Genomic DNA, 11,890 nt, shown 5'->3' with positions numbered 1-11,890 from the left:
TTATTAAGAACCTCTCACCATACCTCACCATCCAAAATAGGACCCAATTCACCCTCCCATTTCACCTTTACCTCATCCAGCGGAGTCGACTCCGCTGATAGGATCTGGCTGTATAGATGCAAAATAATCCCCCCACCAGACCAGGTCAAAGACAAACACCTCCTCAACTGGGAGGAAGGTGGTGCCACAGGGAAAGGCTTGCTCGAAAAATCGCAAATCTGAAAGTATGTAAACAGATTGGAACCAGAGAATTGAAATATCTCCAACAGCTCCTTAATTCTGGCAAAACTTCCCTTCACAAACAAGTCTCCAAACCCTTCCCTTCTTGTGATGTAAACGTCGAGTCTAAACCCGCTGGCGAAAAGAGGTGATTATTGCAGATAGGGGCCAGCAAAGACATGGAATTAAGTTTAAAATGCTGCCTGAACAGCTTCCAGATTCTCGGTGTAGACACCACTACCGAATTCGAGGAAACTCTTGACGGAGAGTATGGCAGCAATGTGGTTACAAATGCACCAACTCACAGGAACTCACCTGCCCCCATATGCAACCCGGATCACTAAACCACCCTAGTACCTTCTCAATATTGGCTGCCCAATAAGAAAATAAAATAAAATTGGGTCAAGCCAAGATCCTTGGGGTCTTACCCGCCCAAATAAATGAGGATACTAATTTATTAACTTTGACAAAGAAGGGCTTGGGGAGAAAAGTGAGGGGACATTGAAAAAGAAAAAAAAGTTCAGGAGCACATTCATCTAAATATTCTGGACCCTACCCACCAAGGACAGGGGGAGGTTATTCCAACTTTATATCAGTTTTGACCCCATCAACCAGACTAGTATCAATTAATTTATGAAGCGAGGTCCAATCATGGGCAACCTGGATTCCCAAATAATGAAAGCCAGGTCTGGCAAGGTGAAAAGGTAACATCCACAGATAGGGCTCCCCTTCCCAAGGGGTTAACCGGGAAGTGTGCACTCTTACCCAAATTCAACTTATACCCAAGGAAGGAGACAAAACTCCCAAGCATCTGCATTATCTCATCCATAGTGGATACTGGCTCTGTAATATAAAGGAGCGGGTCATCTGCATACAAGGAAGCCCAATGCTCCACTCTGCCCCGATTTATCCCCCTCCACTTACTGGAAGGTATAAGCGCTGTGACAAATGGTTCTATTGCCAAAGCAAACAGGAGCGGAGACAAAGGACAACCCTGCCTCGTGCCCCCTATTCGGTGGAAAGTAGCCGGAATTCAAAGCATTCATGCAAATACAAGCAGTGAGGGCCCCATGCAATAAACAAATCCAGGATATAAACCTTTGCCAAATTCAAACTTCCCAAGAATCTCAAAGAGATATCCCCACTCCACCCAATCAAATGCGCTTTGAGCGTCTAGGGAAACAATCATCTCCGATTTGGGCACCGGGGTGGCGGGAGGGCTTTGTTATATTTCTAAGAATGTTTTCAGCACACCTTCCATGAACATCAATTCCTGATGTGGGACTTGAACCGGGAGCTTCCGACGCAGAGGTAGACACACTACCACTGTGACATCAAATGTCAGTCTTCCGATTCTAAAATGGTCTGAGGCAACGGCAGACGTGTACAGGTGCAATTACTATACCCTTATTCCCCTGGAAAGTGAGGCCATCAATAATAGGCTGACTCAGGTCACACACCAAGGCATGTTTTTTATTATAATCAAAATCACAATAGTTCACTTTTACATTATCTTCAGTCATTTTTAAATAGATCAACATCATAGTGGCAGATAATTAGCAAGGGCCACAACAGTAAATAGAGTTTCTAAAAGTTTTTTAATTTAAAAAACGGCTATCTTGAAGAGTGGTTGTCAAGGTGGGGTTGGGTATGTGCACCCCTGGGGGGTACGGCAGATACCTCTGCCGGGGGAGGGGGGGGGGGGGGACTTTTCTCTTTTTTGTGTGATAGTGGATTTTCAGGAAGGAGAAATTATGTCTGACCTCTGACCCCCCCTCTGTAGTCTCAGCATTCCCAAGTGCAATAGGTTCTGGTGCTCAGGCTAATGTTCTGCCACTCACCTTCCTGCTCCTCCTATCCCAGGGTGTTTGTCTCCTGCACTTGCTGCTGCCAGGCTAATTGCTGAGTTGCAGTTGTGCCTATTGACTGAAAGCATGAGAGAGAAACATCCGCTGATTGGCGGAGTAATGGAAAGGAGAGAGACAGCAGGCGAGCACCGGCGTGGCGGTAACGCGAGAGCAACAACTGCCGGCCCAAATACTGACCCAGTGGGAGGTGCAGCTGCTTCACCCCGCAGGTGGTTGCTGGGAGGACATGTCCTGCCTGATCACCCTCCTGGTGCCTCCTCACAGAGGACTGAGTGGGCTTCTGATTGAGTGTGTTAGCGAGGGGGTAGCAGGTTACAGATGAGGGGCTACTGAGTGAGTGAGTGGGACTAGGGGGTTGGGAAAAGGGGCTGCTGACCGAGTGGGACATTCCGCGGTTTGGGAGAAAGGGTTTAGCTCAGTTGGCTGGACAGCTGGTTTGTGATGCAGAGCAAGGCCAGCAGCGTGGGTTCCATTCCCGTACCTGCTGAGGTTATTCAAGAAGGCCCCGCCTTCTCAACATCGCTGCTCGCCTGAGGTGTCGTGATCCTCCGGTTAAATCCCCACAGTCAGCTCTCACCCTCAAAGGGGAAAGCAGCAAAGGGTCATCTGGGACTATGGCGACTTTACTTCCTGCTAATGCTCCAATGAGGATGTATGCTCGTCCATTGCATTAATGGTAAGTGAAACATTATTATAGACAGAAAGGGCGAGATTGAACGGCCACACTGCCAGAGAAGCAGCTCGCTGTGGCCGATAGAAGCCGGGAGACCTTGTTCCCGGGCTCTACCTAGCTCACAGCACCTCACGAGATCTATCGTAATCTCATGAAACATTGCAGTGCAATCACTTTTTGACAAATCTGCATATTAAAGTAAACAGCTAGTCTTACTTTAATGTGCACATTCTCTCGGAACCCGAGGCATTGGGGTCAATCCCCTTTGCCTCAGAGACCTTGGCTGATCGCCATTCAGTGCTGGTCTCCACAAATGGAGACCGGATGGAATGGCACTTGTGGGAATCTCCCAGGGGATTGGAGGCCCTCAGGTGCACGCCCTTTGGGCAGGGTGGTATGCTGGCACTGCTGGTGCCACCTGGGAACCCTGGCACTGTGATGTACCATCAATTGGACGCGAGGCACGATGAAGGTCCAAACTTAGGCTTTAATCAGCTAGACATTAGCCCGGTGGTCGACTACAGAGAAAGGCCGACCGCCGGGAATTCTGGGTACTTATACCCCGCCTCGGAGGCGGGGTCTACTTGCCTCTCGACCAATTGGTGAGCAGTCACATGACTAGTCCCAGCCAATCAGACGAGAGGCACATGACCAGCCAGAGCCAATGGGAAACCAATGCTCTGCACCAATGGCAGTGCTCCCATTCATACCACCACACACTGTGAGGCTGGCACCCTGATAGTGTTGTATGCAGTGCCACATGGGTGGCAGCCTGGCACTGCCAAGGTGTAAAGCTGGAATTTTCTGCACAGTGCGATCAGGCCGGGGGTGCCCTGTGTGTGTGTTGGGGGGAGTGCGGTGGTCCGGAGAGTGGAGATCTTCCGCTCACAAAATGTGCTATCTGTGGCCTCGGCTGTGCAGTCCCAGCTGAGGCTCCCTTATCTAACCCGGGTTTTATAGCGTTGTGTTTTTCAGGACCACGAGCACCGGGAAAACATGCGGCTATACGCGCTGGCTATGGGACTTTGTTCCCAATTAGTTAAATCCCGCCCATAGTTACCTATGTGTAATTTGGTAGTTGGAAAATAAACTTTGTCTATGAGTGCCAAAAAATAAATTGTAAATCTGAACAGGGATCAGAACCAAAGACGTTTGTGAACATCTGATTGTAGGACTTTAAGTGAGAGCGATCAAGAGCTCTCAAAAAGTGGTGCCGTGAACTATATTAATAATTATGGGTGGACATTTATTTATTATGATTTGTTTTTGAAGCCGTTTGCTTCTTTCCCTGAGCAATTGGAGATTAAAATTTCCTTCAATTATGTTCTTTTTATTCATAAAAAGATCTGAATACATCTGGAAAAAAAAATAAACTGGGATTTTAAGCTGCCAGTAAAATAAAAAATCACCTAAAAATGTCCTAATGAGAATAAAGGCCAGAATATATTATGGGGAGAAATCTGACTAGCTATTTCCATAAACATGTAATTTGGAGAATAATTATTAAGCACAATTTTATTGTTGTGATACGACCTTGATTCTTAAAGAAAACAGCTATCAAAACCATTCATTGTCAACTCCAACAATGTATATTTTACTGGGGAATGTAAGGGTATAAGTTATAAAATTAAGTGTCTCATTTCTCAGGTCAGTTCCTGCTATCTCACTATCTCACCTTTCATTTTTATTCCAGGCCATGAACACTAATAATTTGGTCCTTTTAGAAGTCCATACTGGGCCTGAAGAGCAGCAGCATGGGTTCCGCAGTCGCCTGTTTTACAAATTCCTGGGACCCCTGGTTCGCCAGACAGCCCTGGCCGACCTGAAGGCCCACTGTATCCCACTGGGCCCTGTGGACCTGGCTTCCCTTCTTCGGCAGAACCTGGATGTCCCGGATATCCTGAAGGATAGAATGAGAGAGGAGGTTACTTCCATTTCGCTGTGAAAACTAAAACACCCTCACAAGTAAAAATAAAAGCCTTGCACTGGTTCTTTGAAGCCGACTTGATCTGGAACCTGATAGGCATCGTGAATTCGGGGGAGCGGTGCGTGAAAAATGTGCAGATTTCGCCAATGCCTGAAGTGTGTTGACGTCTATAAATATTCAGCACGAGGCGCTAATGTGTCCACTGATGCAGCACCACTGTCTCCTCCCCTGTCGTCCACAGATTCAAACAAAACAGTTTATTTGCCACAGAATGAATATGAATCTGATTTCTCCTGAATCAATCCAGAAGTCCAACGAACCAGAAGAAAAATCTCTGCCAAAAAAGAACTCCCCCCCTTCCCCTCTCCATACCTCCCCTCTCAATACCCCTCCCTTACTTAAGTCAAATTATAGAGGGAACTAGGGCTTCATTTTACTTTGCTCCTTCGACACATTCCTTCCAGGTGTAAGTGATTGATGTCTTCAGTTCAGTTAGAGCTCCACTTCTGCATTTGAGGTCTTGATGTATTACGTTAAAATGTTCAAAATCAAAAGTAATAGATTGATGTCTGAAGGAAGTTTGCAGGTGGAGGGAAAATCCTCCTTCATTGGCCATGAATATCTGCGAGTGTGTTTTTTTTTAAAAATTGTCTTAAAGGGATACCACTTTCCTGCTTTGGTAACATTATATCGATTTTGTTTTACACAATATAATCACATGTGGAGGATTGACGAGGATTTTGAGAGTGTGTTTGTCATGGAAACACTGGGCACCCCTTTGGCTCTTCTCCCTGAAACAACAATAGAGTTGCCAGTGTTTTACACAAAGACAATGCTGGTCTGTTAAATCTGATTTGGATTGGGATATAAAGCCCAGTGTTTAGTGTTCCCACAATTTGTCCAAATTAATGGGAAATTAGGCAGATTCGCACACATTACTCATCAGTAAAGCACAATGAAGTATAACAGAATGAACCTCTAGGTCCTTGTAGTCCTTCTGTTCCAGGAAGTCCAACCCCTTGCACTCCTTCTACACCTTTTTCACCTTTATTTCCTAAAGTACAGAAGAACGATAGTTACAAACAGCAACAATTAACACTGCCAAGGATGGTTCTGTGCGGAGAGGGTCCAAATGCAGCTCTAGCGTACAATCAAGCAAAAAAATTACCTCTCTCTCCAGGAGCACCCATTGATCCGGCTAATCCTTCTCTACCCCTTGGCCCAGGTTTACCCGGATCTCCTGCGATACCAGATTCACCCTGTTGAGAAATGACGTATTATTTTTTAAAGTCTTAAAAAAATATATATAGCTATTTCTAAAACATAGCTTCGGAAGAATTCTTGCAGTAATTACATTTGTGTACTGAACTTAATTTTAAAACCCTTCCCAAAGGAGGCTCCACACCCGAAAAGGAAGCCAGTCATGATTTAGTCCATGTCCAATGATGTCCAATAGAGCATCAACGTGCAACGTTAAGCCAGAAAATAAACTGAGCTTCAATCCGGTGTATTATAGAGTTTCTGATATGGAGCACCCTCTTGTGATGAGCACAACAAATCCTGCGTGTTTACTTTACTTACACAAGCTTAAGAGATCCAAAATGGATAAAACTTTCTGTCTGTGGTTTATTGGCACTTCTACGAGGCTATAAACTGTGCCATTTTTTCAAAGGGTCTTTCCAAAACCTCTGAATACTATGTCAGTTTCAGGATTATTTCAAAGACTTCTTTTAAAATTCTGTCATGGTATGTGGGTATCACTGGCAAGGACAGCATTTATTGCCCATCCCTAATTGCCCTTGGACTGAATGGGCTGCTAGGCCATTTCAGAGGTCAGTTAAGAGTCAACCACATTACTAAGGGTCTGGAGTTGCCTGAGGCAGACCGGGTAAGGCTGGCAGGTTTCCTTCCTGTTATAACCCTACATCAGATCCACGAGACGGGACCAATTAGGTTCCCCATGACGCTCAAGGAATAAGAGTTACCCCGCTGAGGGGGTGGAGCTCCCTCGTTAGCCGAGATCAAACCTGGACATAAAACCTTGGCCTGGGTGGCGGGAGTCTCTTGGGGGAGTGGGAGTGTATAGAGTGTTCATTCAACGTTTAAATAAACCTTTGTATCCTTTACATTCCCACGGGACACTTCCTTGGATCTGGAAAGAGTATTGAATCAGATGGGATTTTACAACAACTGACAATGATTTCATAGTCTCCATTACTGAGACTAGCTTTTAATTCCATATTTTTATTAATTGAATCCAAACTCCACCAACTGCCGTGGTGCAAAGTGAACCCACGTCCTCAGTGTGGTGATATGCATCACTGTAGATACACAAGGGGTTCATGTAAGTACACGTAGACTAGCTAGATACTAGAGGGAGCAGGAGCACCAGAGACATGACACACAGACACTCAACCAATAGGTCAGTAAGATAGGACACGACCAATGGGAATTCACGATACACACAGAGGTGACACTACCTCTGGTGACATTACACCAACCCATATATAAAGGATACGCCAAGAGCATAACAAGACACTCAGAACATTAGTCTGGGCCTTTGGTTTACCAGCCACTTTCTTCCCTTGCCAACGGCTCATTGGTTCTATACATAGTGGATACTATGAGAGTGGGTATGGAGGATGCAAGGGGGGCATGGGACCAACATGTGGTATATAACAGGAGATGGGGGCATGGGAGAAACATGTGGTATATGACAGGGGATGGGGGCATGGGACTTATGAGGGGGTCATGTGGGTGGATGGGGAGCGTGGGGAGGGAGTGAGGGTTTGAGGGGCCTGACATGCGATATTACAACTGGGCTGGTGAAACAGCTGTTCTAGTCTGCCAGCCTGCAATACTGCCTCTGGCCTGCCTCTAGTGGCTGACTCAACTCCATTCCCGCGGATGCCTCCCTGGAACGAAAATATGCCGGGCAGGGGTCTCCTCAATTGAACTTTCCCAACTCCTGATATCCGTCTCCTTTACAAAAACACGGCACATAAAGTTTACTTTAGAGCAGTCAGCCAGCCAGTGGGCATGATTCACATTACCCAGCACTGAATATGGGTGGCACGGTAGCACAGTGGTTCGCACTGCTGCCTCACAGCTCCAGGGTCCCTGGTTCAATTCCGGCCTCCGGTGACTGCGTGGTGTTTGCACACTCTTCCCATGTCCGCTTGGGTTTCCTCTGGGTGCTCCGGTTTCCTCCCACAGTCCAAAAATGTGCAGGCTAGGTGGATTGGCCACGCTAAATTGCCCCTTAGTGTCCAAAGGTTTAAATGGGGCTACTGGATTACGGGGATAGGTTGGAGGGGTGGGATTAAGTCGGGTGCTCTTTCCAAGGGCGAATACAGATTTGACGGGCCAAATGGCCTCCATCTGCACTGTAAATTCTATGGTAATGCATGACTGAAAGCTGTAAGGGTCAATTCATGAATGAACATTAATGAACACAGTTTCAATTCCCTTGTCTATGCTTTTTCCATTGTCTGGGCCAAACCTCAAATCTTGCTAAAGCATCAACCTACGTTGGCACAGCACCGTTAACAAAGTGAGTCATTCAATGGTTCTTCAAAGTAACATTATCAAACAAAATGTGATGACTCTGAACCACAGAGTGGCATTAGGCCAGACTAAGAGGTAGGTTTTCAGGACCACCTCAAAAGGAGGAAATAAAGGCAGAAAGGTTCAGAGCGGGCAGCCGAGAGCTTGGCACCAATGAAACTGAAAGCACAGCTGCCGATGGTGAAGCAATTAAAATCGAGGTTGCGCAAGGGGCCTGAATTGGAGGCGCGCACGGATCCTGAATGGTTGCAGGGCTGGCGGTGGCTACAGCAGTAGTGAGGGAGGCAAGACAGCGGAGGGATTGAAAAAGAAGACTGAAAATATAAAGACTGAGGCGGTGCTCAGCCAGGAACCAATGTAGGTCACCCACCACAAGGGTAATGAAAATGAAAAAATTAAATGAGAATCGCTTATTGTCACGAGTAGGCTTCAATGAAGTTACTGTGAAAAGCCCCTAGTCGCCACATTCCGGCGCCTGTCCGGGGAGGCTGGTACGGGAATCGAACCGTGCTGCTGGCCTGCTTGGTCTGCTTTAAAAGCCAGCGATTTAGCCGAGTGAGCTAAACCAGCCCCTGGTCATGGATGAATGGGAGCAGAGTTCTGGATGCGCTTAAGTTTATGGAGGATGAAAGATGGAAAGCCAGCCTGGAAGACATTGGGATGGTAAACTCGGGAGGGCAAAGGCGTGGGTGAGGGTTGTGGCACCAGATGAACATTAGTTTGATATTCTCACTTCTATGTGCTTCTACGTACAGTGTGCTGTTTGTGTCTTCAAAAAGGGAGGCACGGTAACACAGTGGCTAGCACAGTTGCTTCACAGCTCCAGGGACTCAGGTTCGATTCCCCGCTGGGTCACTGTCTGTGTGGAGTCTGCACGTTCTCCCCGTGTCTGCGTGGGTTTCCTCCGGGTGCTCCGGTTTCCTCCCACAGTCCAAAGGTGTGCAGGCTAGGCGGATTGGCCGTGATAAATTGCCCTTAGGTTAGATGGGGTGACTGGGTTACGGGGATAGGGTGGAGGTGTGGGCTTAAGTGGGGTGGTCTTTCCAAGAGCCAGTGCAGACGTGATGGGCCGAATGGCCTCCTTCTGCACTGTAAATTCTATGATTCTATGTTCATGAACCAAGTGAAAAAACTTGGTTGCACCTACATTATTCATTCCTCTCAGCATTTCCAAAACCAGAGCTGTGGGTATAGCAAGCGATTTAGTTTGGCAATGATTCTGAAAGTCGAGAGGCAGTTGCAGGGGGGGGGGAATTGTAAAAATAGCAAGAGATTTCTCAGAATATCTCTTGCTGCAACAAATGGCGTGGGCAGCAAAAAGTTTGCTTCTTTTCCAACTGCTAATTTACAAGAAAGTCTGCTCTCGCCAACGGTTTGTTGAGTGACATCAGCAAACGGGACAGTAAATGCCCGTTTTGCACTTTAATTGTTTTCGCTCTAATGAAACCCAGCTCTGTTCTGTTTATGAAGCTCTCTGGATGCCAGGCAGGTACAGTGCGCCGAGGATGTGCCGTGTCCGTCAGTGCGCTGTTTTCAGAGCATAATCTGTGATGAGACCATCAATTCACAAGACACGTGATTGGAAGTAAACAGTGGTTTTAATAGTCTTACAACAGAGCCTGCCTGCGACGAGATGAACTGAGAGCAGGCTTACGACTGCAGTGCTTTATACTTCTGGTTAGTGGGAGGAGCCATGGGCGGAGCCAAGGGCAGAGCCCAGTACAAACTCCTCATCTCCCCCTATGGGCAGAGCCGCGCAACGGCTCACATACAGAGCCCACAAGGACATAATACATGTAATACAACACAGTGTGAATTACTAGGTATATAATTCACCACGATCTGATAAATCTCCAGCGCAGGCTCACCACTGACAGGATACTGCAGCCTAAACGGCGGGCAGGAAACTTAAATGCATCTGCCACTTAAGGGGGCCTCCGAGAGCAATAGCCAGAAGGCCTTGGGGGCCTTTGTGTCGTCAATGGCCATGTGGGGAGGGAATTCACGTTAAAAATACGAACCTGCCACTTTGCTCTTTCAGGTGGCCCAGAGGTCGCGTCTATGGGGCCCAAACCTCTGCATCAAGACGTTTCAGTGGAATGGAGTCCCCAATAGTCTCATGGTGTTAAAATATGAATGCAAGACCGACATGTATCATAAATCCCTACAGTGCAGAAGGAGGCCATTTGGCCCATCAAGTCTGCACCGACCCTTGGAAAGAGCACCATAACTTGGCCCACACCCCCACCCTCGCCCCAAAACCCAGTAATCCCACCTAATCTTTTGGATACTAAGGGGCAATTTATCTTGGCCACTCCACCTAACCTGCACATAGAACATAGAACATTACAGCGCAGTACAGGCCCTTCGGCCCTCGATGTTGCGCCGTCCTGTGAAGTCCCTCTACACTATTCCCTTATCGTCCATATGCCTACCCAATGACCATATGGAACCTAGAACATCTTTAGCACAGACCCACTAGTGATGCCCTAGGAAAATGTACAGTGTTGTAAGAGAGACATAGACCTAATATAATGGGTCTCTACCACTTTTTCCTCTTCGCTGCAGCAGTAAAACACCTATTTTCCGGGTACATTAAAGAAGGAAGTCTACCCTTCACCATTTTAAAGAAAATTGCCATTTTTGTGCTTAATTCATACATTGCCACTCATAAGAAGATACCTTTCTTCAGCCAGGTCGGAGTATCGCCCGGGGGCGGCGTCAATCCCGCCCCCGCCGTGTCCCGAATTCTCCGCCACCCAAGATTCGGCGAGAGCGGGAATCGCGCCCCGCCGGTCGGCGGGCCCCCCGCTGTGATTCTCCGGCCCGCGATGGGCCGAACTCCCGCCGCTGACAAGCCTCTCCCGCCGGCATGGATTAAACCACCTATCTGACCGGCGGGAGCAGGCGGCACGGGCGGGCACTGGGATCCTGGGGGGGGGGAGCGCGGGACGAACTGACCCCGGGGGGTACCCCCACGGTGGCCTGGCCCGCGATCGGGGCCCACCGATCGGCGGGCGGGCCTGTGCTGTGGGGGCACTCTTTTTCTTCCGCCTTCACCATGGTCTTCACCATGGCGGAGGCGGAAGAGACCCCCTCCCTTGCACATGTGCCGGGATGACATCAGCAGCCGCTGACGCTTCACCACATGCGCGGACTTACGCCGGCCGGCAAAGTCCTTTCGCCCTGGCTGGCGTGGCGCCAAAGGCCGTTCACGCCAGCCGGCGGAGCGGTAACCACTCCAAGCGGGCCTAGCCCCTCAATGTGAGGGCTTGGCCCCTAAAGGTGCGGAGACTTCCACACCTCTGGGGCGGCCCGACGCCAGAGTGGTTCACACCACTCCAACACGCCGGGACCCCCCGCCCCGCCGGCTGGGGGAGAATCCCAGCCTGGGTGTGCAAAAGGGATAGAACACCTGTAAAATAAAGTTACATTTTACCACTTTCTCAAAGGTAACTAGGTATGGGGAATACATGTCAGCCTTTGCAGTGATGCCCACATCGCAAGGCCGAATATATTTCCAAAGGCAATTTGACCTCCCCCTCCACCCCCACCCTCCTGATCACCATGTAGGGCAGAAACCATGGCCACAGCACAAATATTGTAATCAGTTGACACCCAACCTGAAAGTTTTGC

The 11,890-nt window shown here is 48.3% G+C and overlaps 1 protein-coding gene across 1 annotated transcript in view; it reads right to left on the bottom strand.

The window, feature by feature from the left end:
* Positions 1-4,153: 4,153 nt before the first annotated feature.
* Positions 4,154-11,890, bottom strand: part of LOC119972800 (collagen alpha-1(XXII) chain-like) — a 68,177-nt gene continuing 60,440 nt past the window's right edge. Inside the window, exons 26-28 of the mRNA XM_038810216.1 lie at positions 5,856-5,946; positions 5,664-5,741; positions 4,154-4,660 (exon numbers count right to left, since the gene is read on the bottom strand). Of these exons, the coding sequence (XP_038666144.1) occupies positions 4,464-4,660; positions 5,664-5,741; positions 5,856-5,946 (366 nt within the window). The 3' untranslated portion in view covers positions 4,154-4,463. The remainder of the gene's footprint in view (positions 4,661-5,663; positions 5,742-5,855; positions 5,947-11,890) is intronic.

This window comes from Scyliorhinus canicula, chromosome 10 (assembly GCF_902713615.1).
Source record: "Scyliorhinus canicula chromosome 10, sScyCan1.1, whole genome shotgun sequence".
Classification (NCBI taxonomy): domain Eukaryota; kingdom Metazoa; phylum Chordata; class Chondrichthyes; order Carcharhiniformes; family Scyliorhinidae; genus Scyliorhinus; species Scyliorhinus canicula.
The sequence above is the reverse complement of the archived record's forward strand: the minus strand, read 5'-3'. Positions and strand labels throughout refer to the sequence as shown.